Source organism: Phocoena phocoena, chromosome 1 (genome assembly GCF_963924675.1).
Source record: "Phocoena phocoena chromosome 1, mPhoPho1.1, whole genome shotgun sequence".
Taxonomy (NCBI): Eukaryota; Metazoa; Chordata; class Mammalia; order Artiodactyla; family Phocoenidae; genus Phocoena; species Phocoena phocoena.
Genome location: NC_089219.1, coordinates 21246662 through 21264056, shown reverse-complemented (window position 1 = coordinate 21264056; position 17395 = coordinate 21246662). Strand labels below are relative to the sequence as shown.

General features: G+C 41.9%; 1 protein-coding gene across 3 annotated transcripts in view; it reads right to left on the bottom strand.

Annotated features, from left to right (window-relative positions):
* WDTC1 (WD and tetratricopeptide repeats 1) overlaps window positions 1-17395 on the bottom strand; it is a 70665-nt gene that overhangs the window by 12202 nt on the left and 41068 nt on the right. For all 3 annotated transcript variants that reach the window (XM_065877464.1, XM_065877474.1, XM_065877485.1), the window contains 4 exons: window positions 7184-7230; window positions 6629-6740; window positions 3667-3854; window positions 1058-1240 (listed from right to left, as the gene is read on the bottom strand). In XM_065877464.1, coding sequence (XP_065733536.1) covers window positions 1058-1240; window positions 3667-3854; window positions 6629-6740; window positions 7184-7230 — 530 coding nt within the window. The remainder of the gene's footprint in view (window positions 1-1057; window positions 1241-3666; window positions 3855-6628; window positions 6741-7183; window positions 7231-17395) is intronic.

Here is a 17395-nt window from a genome sequence, read left to right as displayed (position 1 = left end):
CCAAGTGTATACCCTGGAGAGATACAGGAGGAGGTACCTTTCTTCCTTATCTCAGCACTGCCAAAGGTCCACCAACTAGACAGCTGTGGACACATATATTATAGTGCTTTATAAGTAGGTCCCGCCTACTTGTCTTGGTTCATGGCCACCCTATTACTCCCATTTTACAGATGAGGAAGCTAAAAGCTCAAGGCCCGCCCTAAGTCATGCAGTGTGTGCAGAGCAATAGTGGTCACCCAAATCCACAAATGAAAGTAATGCAGGCCGGAAGTTTCTGCACTTGTCCCAGGAGTCCACTGAAAACCCAGGCTGGCGGAGCCGCTCAGGTCTGGGACTTCTGTGGAGATTCTGAGTATATTCTACTTTTGTTTAAAAAAAAAAAAGAATAAAGTAGAATTATATGTACAAATAAAGGAATTACATGTATAAGATTATAACTCTGTACACACACTCATAGTGAAAGAACAAGCAGAAAATACCATATACAGTGATTTCTTTCAGGTAATGGAGTATGGGTAATTTCTTTAATATACTTTTCATATTTTCCAAAATAAGCATGGATTAAAGTTTTTAAAAAAGAATCACAAAATTACAAAAACCCACCGCAGGGCTTCCCTGGTGGCACAGTGGTTAAGAATCTGCCTGCCAATGCAGGGGACATGGGTTGGAGCCCTGGTCTGGGAAGATCCCACATGCCACGAAGCAACTAAGCCCGTGCGCCACAACTACTGAGCCTGTGCTCTAGAGCCCGCGAGCCGCAACTACTGAGCCCGCATGCCTAGAGCCTGTGCTCCGCAACAAGAGAAGCCACCGCAATAAGCCCGCGTGCCGCAACGAAGAGTAGCCCCCGCTCGTCACAACTAGAGAAAGCCCACACGCAGCAACGAAGACCCAATGCAGCCACAAATAAATAAATAAAATAGATACATTAAAGAAATAAAAAATGTAAAAAAAAAAGCAAAAACAACCCACCTCAAAAAGAAGAGGGCATGGCAATGAGGGAAAGGGGCAGCAGGTTCCAGGTTCCCTTGCCCACAGGAGGCCGCGCTATTCATACCTGTGGTTATGGATCATGCGAATGTCATAGAGCCTCACAAAGGGCCCGCTGGCCCCCACTGCCAGGCAGTTGTTGTCCTGGGGGTTGACGGTGAGGCACTTGGCCTCTACCAGCTGGCCACAGTACTCTGTCAGGTCAATCAGCACCTCCGAGTGTTTGCTGTTCTCCCGAAGGTCATACTGGCTGTGAGAGAGGACACAGGGGGTTGGGGGTTGTGTCCGTGGGTGGAAGGCAGGGGAGAAGCCAAGGCCCAAATGCAAAGGAATTGGGAGTGGCTTTGAACCTGTTTGTAAATAATAAGAATGTCAAAAACTACTCCCATTTCTTGAGTGCCCACTGTGTGCCAGGCACTTGTAGTCGGCTTCACACACATTCTGTTTTATTCTAACATAACTCTTTAAGGTAGATACTACTAACCCCCCCTTTTTTTTTTAAACAGATATCAATATTATTGTTACTAAGTACTATTACTACTGACTACTAACAGTTAGTGAGAAATTGCTTTGTGTCCAGTATTGTTCCCAAGTGTTATACATGTATTATCTAATTAAATTCTCACACCATCCCTAGGTACCACTAGAAGTTCAAAGAAGCTAAATAACTTGCCTGGACGACACTGCAGTAAGTGCAGCGCTGAGATAGTGCAGAGCTGGAAAGACTGCATTTTAACCCCTCTGCTCTGATCCTTGATTAAGAATAATTCTATTCTTAACCTAGTTTCTTGCAGGAGATGAAAGAAGTATAGAGGTGACAGAAAAGAAAATCTGGAGATCATCTAAGAGCTACCTAGAAACAGCAACTGCCAGGACAAGCCCAAGTCCCATCCGGGTGGTAAAGGTCAGGCCAAAACATCCACCCAGCGTCAGCACACTCCTACTGGGGAACGGCTTTGATGCTGGGACACAGGCACATGCAGAGAATGGCGAGGGCATCATTCATGTGCTCACCCACCTCCACCTAAACATCTCCAATAATTTCTTCATTGTTCACTTATCTTTCTAAGCCATCCTCACCAGATTGCTCTTCCTAAAATATTGTTTTTGTTGCATCACTTTCTTGCTCAAAAAATTGCAGAGATTCCTCAATACTTTTAGCATGAGTTTACTTCTATCAAACTACTCAGTCTGGTTTTCAAGACATGATTTCATATACCTCTCCAACCTTGCTACTCAGTTTTCTAAGTGTGGGTCAGTTACAGCCTCAGAACTGTGTCCTGTATGTGGCACGTTTACCCATGCCTTCACAGACTGCTCAAGCTGGGGAGTCCACTCTGCTTTTCCTTGCCCATCCAAATCCTGTCTATTCTGGAAGGCCAGCTTGTGTTCACCTTCTGCTAGGACTCCTCCCCTGGCTGTGCCTGCCCCTAAGTGCTTAGGCTCCTGCCCCATGCCCTAGGTGCTTAGCCCCTACCTGCTGCCCTGGCACAGTCTAGTCAGTCAGGGTCAACCAGCGCAACAGAGAGTTGGACCCGCCACCGACCAAGTGCATTGTGTCTGCTAAGTACTGTGGCTAAAGGTTTACGGGCACTATCTCAACTTTAATGCTCAGGCCGACAAAAGAGATATTATGATAATTCCCATTTTATAGATGAGGAAACTGAGGTCCGGGGGGTGAAGTGATTTGCCCCAGACACTGAGTGACAGAGGGAGGACTTGACTTGATCTGAGTTCTAGTTCATGTATGACTTAGACACCCCTCTTCCTCTGTAACAGGGAAGAGGGCACAAAGTCCCATAGCATCTCAAGGAAGGATATTAAAGCAGATTGTGGAGATAAGGAAAAAGTTCTAAGGTTATATGTGAAGAAAGGAGCTAAAGAAAGGCAATGAGACCATTTTAAGAAGAAGGGAAGTAGGGGCAAAGGTGTGACGATATAGGCCAGTGAAAAGGGGGAGAGTCCACTTAACCACTTCTGGCTGGCTATCCCCCTCCCAGGAATATGCCCATTGAGCGACTGTTCAAGGGAAATGTATCAAGTGCCTCTATGTGCCAGGTATTATGCTGGGCTCTAGGAACACAACCAAGGACAAGAAAGACATGGACAAGACAGACAAAATGCTGAGGGAGTTTACTACTCAGTGAGGGACACAGACAAAAAAGTAAACCATCAAGTAAATAAAATAAAAGAACTATAGAGGGTGATTAGAGTTATAGAGGATACAATTAGGGCACGGAGACAAAGAACAATGGTGGGGGATCTATTTTAGATAGGATGGTCAGAGAAGGTGCTTCTCGGGAGGTGACTCTTAAGCTGTCTCCTTAGGGTAAGAAAGAGTTGAGAAAGAGCTGGGACTGAGAAAACCAGTTAGAGGGAACAGCAAGTATGAAAGCCCAGAGGAGGCAGATGGTGCATCTGAGATGGTGAGAAAGCCAGTGGGCTTGAATGTTGCTCAGGAGAGGGTAAGAAGTGGGGAAGGTGAAGAATAGGGTAAGTAAATCAGTGGAGTTTGTTCACTGATAACTGTGCTGGGCAGACAAATGAGGCTGTAAGTCTGTTGGAGGGAAGGAGCCAGGCCTGTGGAAGGAAGCAGTAGGGTAGATAGGATGGGGGAACCGACATGGAGTGGGAGCCGGGGAGGCACGGGCCCCACTCCCTGCCTCAGGCCCTCACCGGATAAGCCCATCCTCAGCAGCGCTCCAGAATGTGTTGGGCCACATGGGCGCCGTGGCGATGCGTTTCACCCGGTTTGTGTGGTCTCCAAACATGTGGATCGTCTCCTTTACTGTCAGGTCGTGGACATGCACCTTGGAGTCAGCTGCCCCTGTGATCAAGATGCGGTCCCCAGCGTGAGGCAGGAACTGCTTGGGAGAGATTGAAGAAGAGGTTGGCAGGTGGTGGGGCTAGGCCACGGAAGGAGACTAGCCTGGATGTAGCACCTTTTTCCCCTCTCCATATCAGATAAGAAAACGAGCCCATCCAAGACAATCCACCAAGAAAACTTTGGATCTCGAGCATCAGCCTGTAGGCCTAGAGGTCAAAATCAGGATGTACACCTTTATTTTGCCAGAGTGGTCCTGACCTATGCCAAGCTGGACTACCTAAGGAACTCTCTTCCTCTGATTCTTCCCCAGGTAAGAGCTGAATGGATGATAATCATAGCTGTTACCACTTACTAAGCATTTACCATGTGCTAGACATTGAGCAGGTAATTTATCTTATTAATACTTACAATAACCCTATTAAAAATTGAGGTTTGGTACTAGCATTCAGGAGGACTGTCAATTCAAACTCAAGTCTGTCTGACTCCTATATGCCTCATGATGGCTATTTAATAACCTGGGGGTTAAGTAATAAATTAGTCTTGAAATGAAAAGGACTTTCAGTGTTATAAGGGAGTGGGTGTTTTAAATTGGTTCCAATATTTCTGGAGAACAATCTGGCAATAGGTAAGAAACATAAAAACTATTTCTATCTTTTGACCTAAAACTTCCACTTCTGAGTAGTAATTCTAAAAGAAAAAAGGGACCTATGCAGAAATGCTCCAAGTAGCACTCCTTATAATGGCAAGTGCTGGAAATGGCTCAAAAGTCAGAACTTGGGGAAGGGCTGAGCATCAAAAGAATACATCTTTATGTGGCCATTATTCAAAAGGACAACCCCATCATTCTGATGAAGTTGAGAACAAAATATTCCAGATCACATATGGCAAGGTCAAAATAGCCACAAACATAATTTTGATTAATAATTTTTAAAACATATACAGTTCTATCACCTAGTGTTGAGGAAGAAAAATATTCGGGTGTGGTGTTAGTTGAGTTATTCTCTTCTTTCTTAAGTTTGAAAGATTGAATTATCTTTTTTTCTTAGTTGAAAAGTTTCTCCCAGCCCACAACAAGGCTGAATGGGTGCTGGGGTCTGGGGGTGGTGAGGGAGAGGGTGTTGACATTTTCCTGCATTTAAGTAGCTAAAGCCCCACTTGACTTTAACAATTCACTCTTTCCACATGCACTTCTCTAATAGCTCACCAGCATAAGGGCTAGATGAAACAGATGGAATTTGATCATTTTTAGGAACAACTAGTAGTCTTTAATCCTGGCTGGAGACAACATATACCCCACGCGCAATAGAAATAAACAGGAGAACCCTTGGGAAGAGCTTGTGGCCACTGCCATACTCGTTCCACACTATAGACGCCACCAGGGGGAGCTCGTGGGTTAAATAAATAGATCTGTGGTGTTTTATCACCAGAAGAGAGAGGAACCCTTTTCTATACCTTTTTATAACAGAAGAGGAGGCTGAGAGTCTGTGAATATAAGTGCCTTGCCCAAGGTCTTACTATTAGGGAGTATCAAGGTCATTGTCCAATTCTGGTCTCTGAACTCAACATTTTGTGTTCTATGATGCCAAACTGATAGCTTAGGTCCCTTCCCCAGATCTGACCCCACAGATTTAAACTGGACCTAACACTTTTCAGGGGAGGAAAGCAGTCTCTGTTCATCATGCAAGAGGTGAATCAGCATTGTTCTGTCTCTCAAATCACAGAAATTCATCTAGGATTGGCCCCTGGAACAGGAGATGAGAATCATCGAGCTTAGGAAAGAAGCTCTGATTAGTGAAATAAGTTGGTTTTGAGCTCTTGAATCTATCTTCTTCTTCAGGTATCTTGTAATTCATCTTGATATTAATTAGGAAAACATTTCTTAGATTAGTGAGGCTTTCCAAAGGACAGCCTCACTCTCACATACATCCATTACAGAATTTCAGAGCTGGAAAGACTTAAAGGCCATTTCCTTCAGCCTTCAACCTAGCAGATGAAAGTGCCCAGTGAGGAATACCTCAGTGTTAGGACATTTACTACATCCTCAGAAGGCCCATTTTACCTTTTTCAAATATCTCTAAGCATTAGACAATCCTTTCCTTCATCAGGCCTACACTGGCTTCTGAAAACTTAACAGTCACTACTCCTAGGTCTGTTCTCTGGGACCGAGAGGCACAAGTTTCATGTCACTTCCACGTAACAGGTCTTCAGAGGTCTGAAGTCCTTTAAGTCCCCTGCCTCCCCTCTTCTCAGCTCAACTCCCCTCGACCAACAATCAGAGACTCATTTCCTATGAAAAGTAGAACAGCTAAAATCACCTGTGACAGGTGCTTTTTAAATCAATCATCTCATTGAACTGTAATATCAGCGCTGTGGATTGCTACTTCCTTTTTTAGTTAAATTATTTATTTACTCATTTATTCATTAACGTGGGGGATTTTCCTTAGCTACTTCCTTTTTACAGATGGGTAAACAGGCCCAGAAGGGTCAGCTGATTTTCCCAGTTCACACAGCTTCCAAGGAGCATATGAGGGAGTCAAACACAGGTCTGCCTGCTACTGAAGTTCATGCTCAGAACCATACCTCCCATCATCACCACTCACATAAGTATAAATTTATTTGGAGCTGGCCTCTTGGCTCTAAAAGAAGAAGCAGAGCATGGAAAAGAGACGGAATTTCAGGAATCACCAGCAGATGCTCAGATCACAAAGATGTCTGTGACCCCAGGGTATACATGGGACACACACATGCAAACACAACCATGTGCACAGCCCAGTCACACCATTCACTTGCTTTGTGGCTTATCCTGCTCACCTTGACAGAAAAGATATTTGCAGTGTGTCCTGTGTGCATGGAAAGCAGCTTCTTATGGTGCAGCGGGTCCCACACAATCGTGTGCTGGTCATCAGAACCAGAGGCCAGCAAGCTGCAAGTAGAGAGAAAGAACAGTTCTGACCTCTCCTCAAGTTCCTGCCCCCACTTCCTCTATCCCATGTTTCCCAGTTGATAAGGACTTAGGCTACACAGAACTTGAAGAACAGTAGATGTCACAGAATATAAGGTTATCTTGTAAACAGTGATTGATTCTCTTCTATTTTGTCCTGAGAATTTCTCATCATTCCTTAAATGCAATAGCTTATCAAAAAAACAGGGTTTGGAAGGTCATTCAACTTTCCATCTATCTGGGATTCATTGTTTAACTGTGTATTGATAATGATGAACTAAACTTAAGTACATAGCACAGAGCAGCAGTCTCCACTCTTGGGTCCACTCTTTTCCTTAGATCTACAAAGAGGAAGGAAAGTCCCCTTCTCCCAACCTCCCCATACCATTCTCCAGCACCCCCTAGGTGTCGGAGCTCATACTTACTCTCCTTTCTCATTCCACTCCAGACAGTTGACACATCCTGAGTGACCCTGGGGGAGCAAATGGAGAGGGACAAGAAGAGAGTCAATTAGAGGTTCTCCTGGATCACTCAACATCAGGAAGTGGAAGTGAACAGGTAAAACAGCCTTTCCGTCATCAGTGTTTTCCAGGCGTATGTGAGTGACCAGGATTGAATTAAACTGCCTGGCATTTTACAATATATAAAGTACCTTCATATTCATGATCTCACTTGATACTGAACCCCTCTGAGCCATAAAGGGCAGATTTCATTGATCCTATTTTGCAGAAAAGTAAACTGAAGTTCAGATAATAGTAGTAGAAGTTATATCCAAACAAATTTCTGCTCCTACCACTAGAGGGGACATGTCAACAGTCCCTTCAAGGGACACCCCCTCAGCCACAGAAAATCCGGCAGAGGAGCAACTGACTGAAAGGCAGCCGATTAGCTAGAAGGCTGATCTTCCATTCATTTGGCACATATTTAATTCATCGAGCACTTACTGCATGCCAGGTACTGTTCAGATGCTGGGGGCAGAGCAGTATACAAAATAAATCTTATATTTAGATCTTCTGCAGCTTATTTCCAAGTAGGTGGAGCCTGGTATAGTGAGGTAAGTTAAGCTTGGGGATTTGAATTGAGAGACATGGAGAAGTGAGGCAGTTAATGACAGATGCTGAAGTTGAAAGCATGTGCGGAGAGAAGTCATGGCAAATCTAGAATTAAGAGGAAACAGAATCCATGGAAAGCAGAAGGTATGAAGTGGCAGAAACAAGTCTTACATGGGAGAAGGAGAGAACAAGTCACTTCCATTCCTACACTCTGTTCTTTCTTTCCCTCACCCTCCCTCATTCCTAATGGCACCTTGATTTTCATTTCATTATCTGCCCAGCCCAAATCAGACCATGTGTAAGTTCACTGTCCTTTCCACAGTGATAGGTTCAGGAACTTAGATCTAAGCCAAATTGGACACGGCATTCACTTGGACACAGGTACTGGCTCAGAAATGAGCCTGTGACCCCAATCGGATGCAAGGGGACCAGTTGCTGGGAGTGTGTGGAAAAGGAGTTTTCTCATTTTCAGGAGAGAGTCTATGAAAGGGATGCCTTTCTTTCTCTGGATGCTGGGTGTCCTAATGTGACTCCTGGACTTGTGACCACGAGGGTAGCCAGCCTGAGAGTGAAATAAACAGAGAGAGGAAAGCCCAGCCAAGGGAATCACAGAAATATGGAGCCAAAGTGACCAGAGCAACCAACCCTGATGCCTACCCTACTCCTGGGCTTCCAGTCAGGAGCCAGTCTGCTCATGATTGTTTAAGGTCACTTGAGTTGGGCTGTTACCTGTGGCCCAGAGCATCCTGATTAACTCATTCTTCAGGTCGCAGTTTATCAGCACTTCCCTCAAGATGCCTCTCCCACCCTGTAAATCTGGGAAGGAGGCACATCCTTCCTGTGGGCTCCTACTGTCACACTGTATTATGGCTCTGTGTCGACATGGCTATTTTGCTTCACCACACTGAGCTGCAGGGAAGTGGCCTCTGTGTACTGTGTTCACTATATCCTCTAGGCCAGGTACAGTGCCTGGCACATATCTGCTGCATAATGAACAAGTGAGTCCAGGGGGACTAGTGGGAACAATCAAGAGACATGAACAAATCTAATTCCCTGACTCTCTAGGCAGAAGAGGCTTTTCCTCTGCCTTCTCCTTCCTTCTTACCCGTTGTCCCATAAAGATTCTCATTTGAGTTGATCCTCATTTCTTTCTGGGTTCTGCACTTAAATACATTACTGACACATTCACTCTGTTCAAACTTGCCAGACCACTTACTGACCTGAGGCTTCTCACTTTCCCACAGCACTTGGTGGACACCCCACACATGACTCTGGTCACTCTTTCTGGATCAGAATCATTTCTGTCCTCACCCCTCTCATTTTCCTACCAGGCTTTAAATTACTTGTGCCCAGGGCTCAAGTCTTCAGTTTGCAACTTCCCAGAGTACCAAGGGCCTTGAATGAGCGCCACTTACTGAGGGTTTACAAAGAGCGAGGCATAGTACCTTGCACTTGTGGTAGGGAGAACAACGGCCCTCCTACAAACGTCCATGTCCTGATCCTCTGGAACCCATGAATATGTTATGGTAGGTGGCAAAAGGGACTTTGCAGATATGATTAAGGTTAAAATCCTCGAGGTGGGAATTTAGCCTAGATTATCCAGGTGAGCCCAATATAATCACACGAGTCCTTAAAATCAGTGAACGTTGGGACTTCCCTGGCATCCCAGTGGTTAAGACTTCGCCTTCCAATGCAGGGGGTGCAGGTTTGATCCTTGGTCAGGGAGCTAAGATCCCACATACCTCGGGGCCAAAAAACCAAAACATAAAACAGAAGCAATATTGTAACAAATTCAATAAAGACTTTAAAAATGGTCCACATCAAAAAAAAAAAAAAAAAAAAAATCAGTGAACCTCTCCTGGCTGCAGAGAGTAGAGAGATGTAGGTGTGAAAGGGACTTGACCTGCTATTGCCAGTTCTGAAGATGGAAGAAGGGGGTCACGAGCGAAGAAATACAGCAATCTCTAGAAAGCGGGAATTGCAAGAAAACGGATTCTACTCTATAGCCTCCAGAAGGAGAATAGCCCTGTCAAGACTTTAGCCTGGTGAGACCCATGTCAGACTTCCAATCTACAGAACTGTAAGATAATAAAATTGTGTTGCTTTAAGCCACTAAGTTTGTGGTAATTTGTTGTGGTAGCAATAGAAAACTAATACAGCATTCTACATCCATTATCTTAAGAAACAGGTATCGATTCACAGAAAGATAGACAAGATCAAAAGGCAGAGGGCTATGTACCAGATGAAGGAACAAGATAAAACCCCAGAAAAACAACTAAATTAAGTGGAGATAGGCAACCTTCCAGAAAAAGAATTCAGAATAATGATAGTGAAGATGATCCAGGACCTCGGAAAAAGAATGGAGGCAAAGATCGAGAAGATGCAAGAAATGTTCAACAAAGATCTAGAAGAATTAAAGAACAAACAAACAGAGATGAACAATACAATAATTGAAATGAAAAACACACTAGAAGGAATCAATACCAGAATAACTGAGGCAGAAGAACAGATAAATGACCTGGAAGACAGAATGGTGGAATTCACTGCTGTGGAACAGAATAAAGAAAAAAGAATGAAAAGAAATGAAGACAGCCTAAGAGACCTCTGGGACAACATTAAATGCAACAACATTCGCATTATAGGGGTCTCAGAAGGAGAAGAGAGAGAGAAAGGACCATAGAAAATATTGGAAGGATTATAATCGAAAACTTCCCTAACATAGGAAAGGAAATAGCCACCCAAGTCCAGGAAGCGCAGAGTCCCAGGCAGGATAAACCCAAGGAGATACATAGTAATCAAATTGGCAAAAATTAAAGACAAAGAAAAATTATTGAAAGCAGCAAGGGAAAAACGACTCCCCCAGGAGTTCCCAAGGGAACTCCCATAAGGTTAACAGCTGATTTCTCAGCAGAAACTCTACAAGCCCGAAGGGAGTGGCATGATATACTTAAAGTGATGAAAGGGAAGAACCTACAACCAAGATTACTCTACCCAGCAAGGATCTCATTCAGATTCGATGGAGAAATCAAACACTTTACAGACAAGCAAAAGTTAAGAGAATTCAGCACCACCAAACCAGCTCTACAACAAATGCTAAAGGAACTTCTCTAAGTGGGAAACATGACCTACAAAAACAAACCCAAAACAATTAAGAAAATGATAATAGGAACATACATATTGATAATTACCTTAAACGTGAATGGATTAAATGCTCCAACCAAAAGACACAGGCTTGCTGAATGGATACAAAAACAAGACCCATATATGTGCTGTCTACAAGAGACCCACTTCAGACCTAGGCACACATACAGACTGAAAGTGAGGGGATGGAAAAAGATAGTCCATGCAAATGGAAATCAAAAGAAAGCTGGAGTAGCAATACTCATATCAGATAAAATAGACTTTAAAATAAAGAATGTTACAAGAGACAAGGAAGGACAGTACACAATGATCAAGGGATCAATCCAAGAAGAAGATATAATAATTATAAATGTATATGCACCCAACATAGGAGCACCTCAATACATAAGGTAACTGCTAATAGCTATAAAAGAGGAAATTGGGGCTTCCTTGGTGGCTCAGTGGTTGAGAGTCCGCCTGCTGATGTGGGAGACGTGGGTTCATGTCCCGGTCTGGGGGGATCCCACATGCCGCGGATTGGCTGGGCCCGTGAGCCATGGCCACTGGGCCTGCGCGTCTGGAGCCTGTGCTCCGCAACGGGAGAGGCCACGGCAGTGAGAGGCCCGCGTACCGCAAAAAAAAAAAAAAAGAGGAAATCGACAGTAACACAATAATAGTGGGGGACTTTAACACCTCACTTACACCAATGGACAGATCATCCAGACAGAAAATTAATAAGGAAACACAAGCTTTAAATGACACAATAGACCAGATAGAGTTAATTGATATTTATAGGACATTCCATCCCAAAACAGCAGATTACACTTTCTTCTCAAGTGTGCATGGAACATTCTCCAGGAGAGATCACATCTTGAGTCACAAATCAAGCCTCAGTAAATTTAAGAAAATTGAAATCATATCAAGCATCTTTTCTGACCACAATGCTATGAGATTAGAAATCAATTACAGGGAAAAAAATGTAAAAAACACAAACACATGGAGGCTAAACGATATATTACTAAATAACCAAGAGATCACTGAAGAAATCAAAGAGGAAATCAGAAAATACCTGGAGACAAATGACAATGAAAACACGACAATCCAAAACCTATAGGATATGGCAAAAGCAGTTCTAAGAGGGAAGTTTATAGCTATACAAGCCTACCTCAAGAAACAAGAAAAATCTCAAATAAACAATCTAACCTTACACCTAAAGGAACTAGAGAAAGAAGAACAAACAAAACCCAAAGTTAGCAGAGGGAAAGAAATCATCAAGATCAGAGCAGAAATAAATGAAATAGAAACAATAGCAAAGATCAATAAAACTAAGAGCTGGTTCGTTGAGAAGATAAGCAAAATTGATGAACCATTAGCCAGACTCATCAAGAAAAAGAGGGAGAGGACTCAAATCAATAAAATCAGAAATGAAAAAGGAGAAGTTACAACAGACACCACAGAAATACAAAGCATCCTAAGAGACTACTACACCCAACTCTATGCCAATAAAATGGACAACCTGGAAGAAATGGACAAATTCTTAGAAAGGCATAACCTTCCAAGACTGAACCAGGAAGAAATAGAAAATATGAACAGACCAATCACAAGTAATGAAATTGCAACTGTCATTAAAAATCTTCAAACAAACAAAAGTCCAGGACCAGATGGCTTCACAGGTGAATTCTATCAAACATTTAGAGAAGAGCTGACACCCATCCTTCTCAAACTCTACCAAAAAATTGCAGAGGAAGGAACACTCCCAAACTCATTCTATGAGGCTACCATCACCCCGATACCAAAACCAGACAAAGATACTACAAAAAAAGAAAATTACAGACCAATATCACTCATGAATAGAGATGCAAAAATCCTCAACAAAATACTAGCAAACAGAATCCAACAACACATTAAAAGGATCATACACCATGATCAGGTGGGATTTATCCCAGGGACGCAAAGATTCTTCAATATATGCAAATCAATCAATGTGATACACCATATTAACAAATTGAAGAATAAAAACCACATGATCATCTCAACAGATGCAGGAAAAGCTTTTGACAAAATTCAACACCCATTTATAATTAAAAACTCTCCAGAAAGTGGGCATAGAGGGAACCTATCTCAACATAATAAAGGCCATATACGACAAACCCACAGCAAACATTATTCTCAATGGTGAAAAACTGAAAGCATTTCCTCTAAGATCAGGAACAAGACAAGGGTGTCCACTCTCACCACTATTATTCAACATAGTTTTGGAAGTCCTAGCCATGGCAATCAGAGAAGAAAAAGAAATAAGAGGAATACAAATTGGAAAAGAAGAAGTAAAACTGTCACTGTTTGCAGATGACATGATACTATACATAGAGAATCCTCAAGATGTCACCAGAAAACTACTAGAGCTAATCAATGAATTTTGTAAAGTTGCAGGATACAAAATTAATGCACAGAAATCTCTTGCATTCCTATACACTAATGATGAAAAATCTTAAAGAGAAATTAAGGAAATACTCCCATTTACCACTGCAACAGAAAGAATAAAATACCTAGGAATAAACCTACCTAAGGAGACAAAAGACCTGTATGCAGAAAACTATAACACTGATGAAAGAAATTAAAGATGATACCAACAGATGGAGAGATATACCATGTTCTTGGATTGGAAGAATCAATATTGTGAAAATGACTATACTAACCAAAGCAATCTACAGATTCAGTGCAATCCCTATCAAATTATTAATGGCATTTTTTACAGAACTAGAACAAAAAATCTTAAAATTTGTATGGAGACTCAAAAGACTCCAAATAGCCAAAGCAGTCTAGAGGGAAAAAAACAGAGCTGGAGGAATCAGACTCCCTGACTTCAGACTACACTACAAAGCTACAATAATCAAGACAATATGGTACTGACACAAACCCAGAAATATAGATCAATGGAACAAGATAGAAAGCCCAGAGGTAAACCCACGCACCTATGGTCAACTAATCTATGACAAAGGAGGCAAGGATATACAATGGAGAAAAGACAGTCTCTTCAATAAATGGCGCTGGGAAAACTGGACAGCTACATGTAAAAGAATGAAATTAGAACACTCCCTAACACCATACTCAAAAATAAACTTAAAATGGATTAGAGACCTAAATGTAAGACTGGACACTATAAAACTCTTAGAGGAAAACTTAGGAAGAACACTCTGACATAAATCACAGCAAGATCTTTTTTGATCCACCTCCTAGAATAATGGAAATAAAAATAAAAATAAACAATGGGACCTAATGAAACTTAAAAGCTTTTGCACAGCAAAGGAAAACATAAACAAGACGAAAAGAGAACCCTCAAAATGGGAGAAAATATTTGCAAACGAATCAACAGACAAAGGATTAATCTCCAAAATATGTAAACAGCTCATGCAGCTCAGTATTAAAACCTAAATAGATATTTCTCCAAAGAAGACATACAGATGGCCAAGAAGCACATGAAAAGCTGCTCAACATCACTAATTATTAGAGAAATGCAAATCGGAACTACAATGAGGTATCACCTCACACCAGTTAGGATGGGCATCATCAGAAAATGTATAAACAACAAATGCTGGAGAGGGTGTGGAGAAAAGGGAACCCTCTCACACTGTTGGTGGGAATGTAAATTAATACAGCCACTATGGAGAACAGTTTGGAGGTTCCTTAAAAAACTAAAAATAGAATTACATATGACCCAGAAATCCCACTACTGGGCATATACCCAGAGAAAACCATAATTCAAAAAGACATGCACCCCAATGTTCATTGCAGCACTATTTACAATAGTCAGGTCATGGAAGCAACCTAAATGCCCATCGACAGACAAATGGATAAAAAAGATGTGGTACATATATACAATGGAATATTACCCGGCCATAAAAAGGAACGAAATTGGGTCATTTGTAGAGACATGGATGGATCTAGGGACTGTCATACAGAGTGACGTAAGTCAGAAAGAGAAAAACAAATATCACATATTAACGCATATATGTGAAACCTAGAAAAATGGTACAGATGAATCGGTTTGCAGGGCAAAAATTGAGACACAGATGTAGAGAACAAACGTATGGACACCAAGGGGGGAAGCGGCAGGGGGTGGTGGTGGTGGTGTGCTGAATTGGGCGACTGGTTGACATGTATACACTAATGTGTATAAAATGGATGACTAATAAGGACCTGCTGTATAAAAAAATAAAATTAAATTAAAAAATTAAAAAAAATTAACTAACTTCTAACTTGAATGATCATCTATATTCTAGAAATACAATGTGAATGTCAAAAAAAAAAAGAAACAGGTATCATTACTCATTTCATGGATAAGAAAAACAACGCTCAGAGAGGTTAGGTAATCTGCTGTGATACTGTGATTTATATATATATTTATACTTAAGAAAGATATATTTAGTCTTCATTCTTACTTCTGGCACAGAGTTCCTAAAACCCTTGGAATTTCCTAAGTAATAAGAGTGATAAAGGTTTCGTGATATTCATAACAAACCTCTTTCAACTAACGCCTGAGGTTTATGTTAATGAAGTGATTTTTGGAAAGCACCTAAGGATGGAGAACCAAACATATGATTGGAGGGCGGGAAATTTCAGTCCCACCTCCCTGACTTCCAGGGAGGGGAGAGGGGCTGGAGGTTGAACTGATCACCAATGGTCAATGATTTAATCAACCATGCCAATGTGAAGAAAACCCAAAAAGGACAGGGTTCAGAGAGCTTCTGTGTTGGTACACATGTGGAGATTTGGGGAGAGTGGCATGCTCAGACAGGGCATGGAAGCTATGCACCCCTTCCCATATACCTTGCCCTATGCAGCTCTTTTATCTGGCTGTTCCTCAATTATATCCTTTTATAATAAATCGGTAATCTAGTAAGTAAAATGTTTCTCTGAGTTCTGTGAGTCACTTTAGCAAATTAGTTGAACCAAAGAAGGTGTTTGGAACCTCTAATCTATAGCCAGTGGGTCCAAAGCACAGGTGACAACCTGGATTTGCCACTGCCATCTGAAGTAGGTGTTGGGGGTAGGGAACAGCAGGGCAGCCTTGTAGGACTGAACCCTTAACCTGTGGGATCTGATGCTATCTCCAGGTAGATACTGTCAGAATTGAGTTACATCGTAGGGAACCCACCTGGTAACAGAGAGTTGTTTGGTGGTGTAAACAAACAAACAAACAACCCCCCCCCACACACATGTTAGACATGGCTAATGTGGCACAGCTAGTAGTGGTATCAGGAAGCATTTTAACTCAAGAGCTCAGGCTCTTAAGCACTGTCTGAAATGTATTAATGCTTCCAGAATTACTGTATTTGTCCTCAAATCAGTAGCCCATCCAAAGTACAGAAGACAAGCCACGGTAGACAAATATGATACATATGATTCATTTTTACATAGTAAAAAATAGCTCAGAGGCAGGTAAGTTGGAGAAAGTGTAGAGAGAAAGCCCAAACCAGATTCTACATAAATACAAAGTAACTATTGACAAAAAACATTAATAAAGGGCTCCATAAGTTAGAATGTATGTTTGGGAAGCTAATTTACAAGGCACAGACTATTTAAGAGGATTTGTTTTGGCCTTGATAAATAAGGCTGGCTTCGATTAGGTACACGATCTATAATTACGTTGACAAATACAATGGAAGAAAATATGCCTATGACATATCAGAATTAAACACTGGGTAAAAAGGGGAGAAAACCTCAAACTTTAAAGGAACAGAGAGGAGGGACTGTTTACAGATGGCTCCTAAAGAGGAATAGACCTCTGTGTGCCTCCCTGGAACCCAGGAAATGTTTCTACTTAGGGTGAGCCTTCCACACCAGGGATCTGGAGAAAACAGAAAGTGCACAGAGAAAGTACCTGGAATAAAAGCTACAAATCTCACTTAAGTTAAAAATTACAACCCCTTACTTCCTGCTTAACTTTATTAAATATTGATTATAGTTACTATTTATTATAAGTTCCTATAAATTTCTAGGTAGCATGGTATACAGGAGGAAAAGGAGGCAGGGAGAAGCATTTTACCACTGACACTGATTAGAATTGTAGGTGCAAAATGATAAAAAGCAAATGGACTTTTAGGTGGTTTTCTAACTGCTTTTAAATTCCTTACAGACCATGCACCCCCTTACAAGCCTGCACTACTGCCCCCAATTTGGCATGCCGCTGCTAGGTAGAATACTAGCTATTAATATACCTGATCTCATTATCACTCCCTTTTTACAGGTGAGACCAAGTCTCAGAGATATTAAGTAACTTAGCCAGGGTCACACAAATTGTAAACACCAGAGCCCGGATAGGAACCCAGGTCCATATGACTCCAAAGCATTTCTCTGGCTGTGCTGGATTACCTCAAATGTCACCCTTATTCCCACCTGTATTAAAAAGAGATCTCACTGCTGCCATCACTTCAGAGAACTGTTTGTAAGTCTGATATAAAGTTA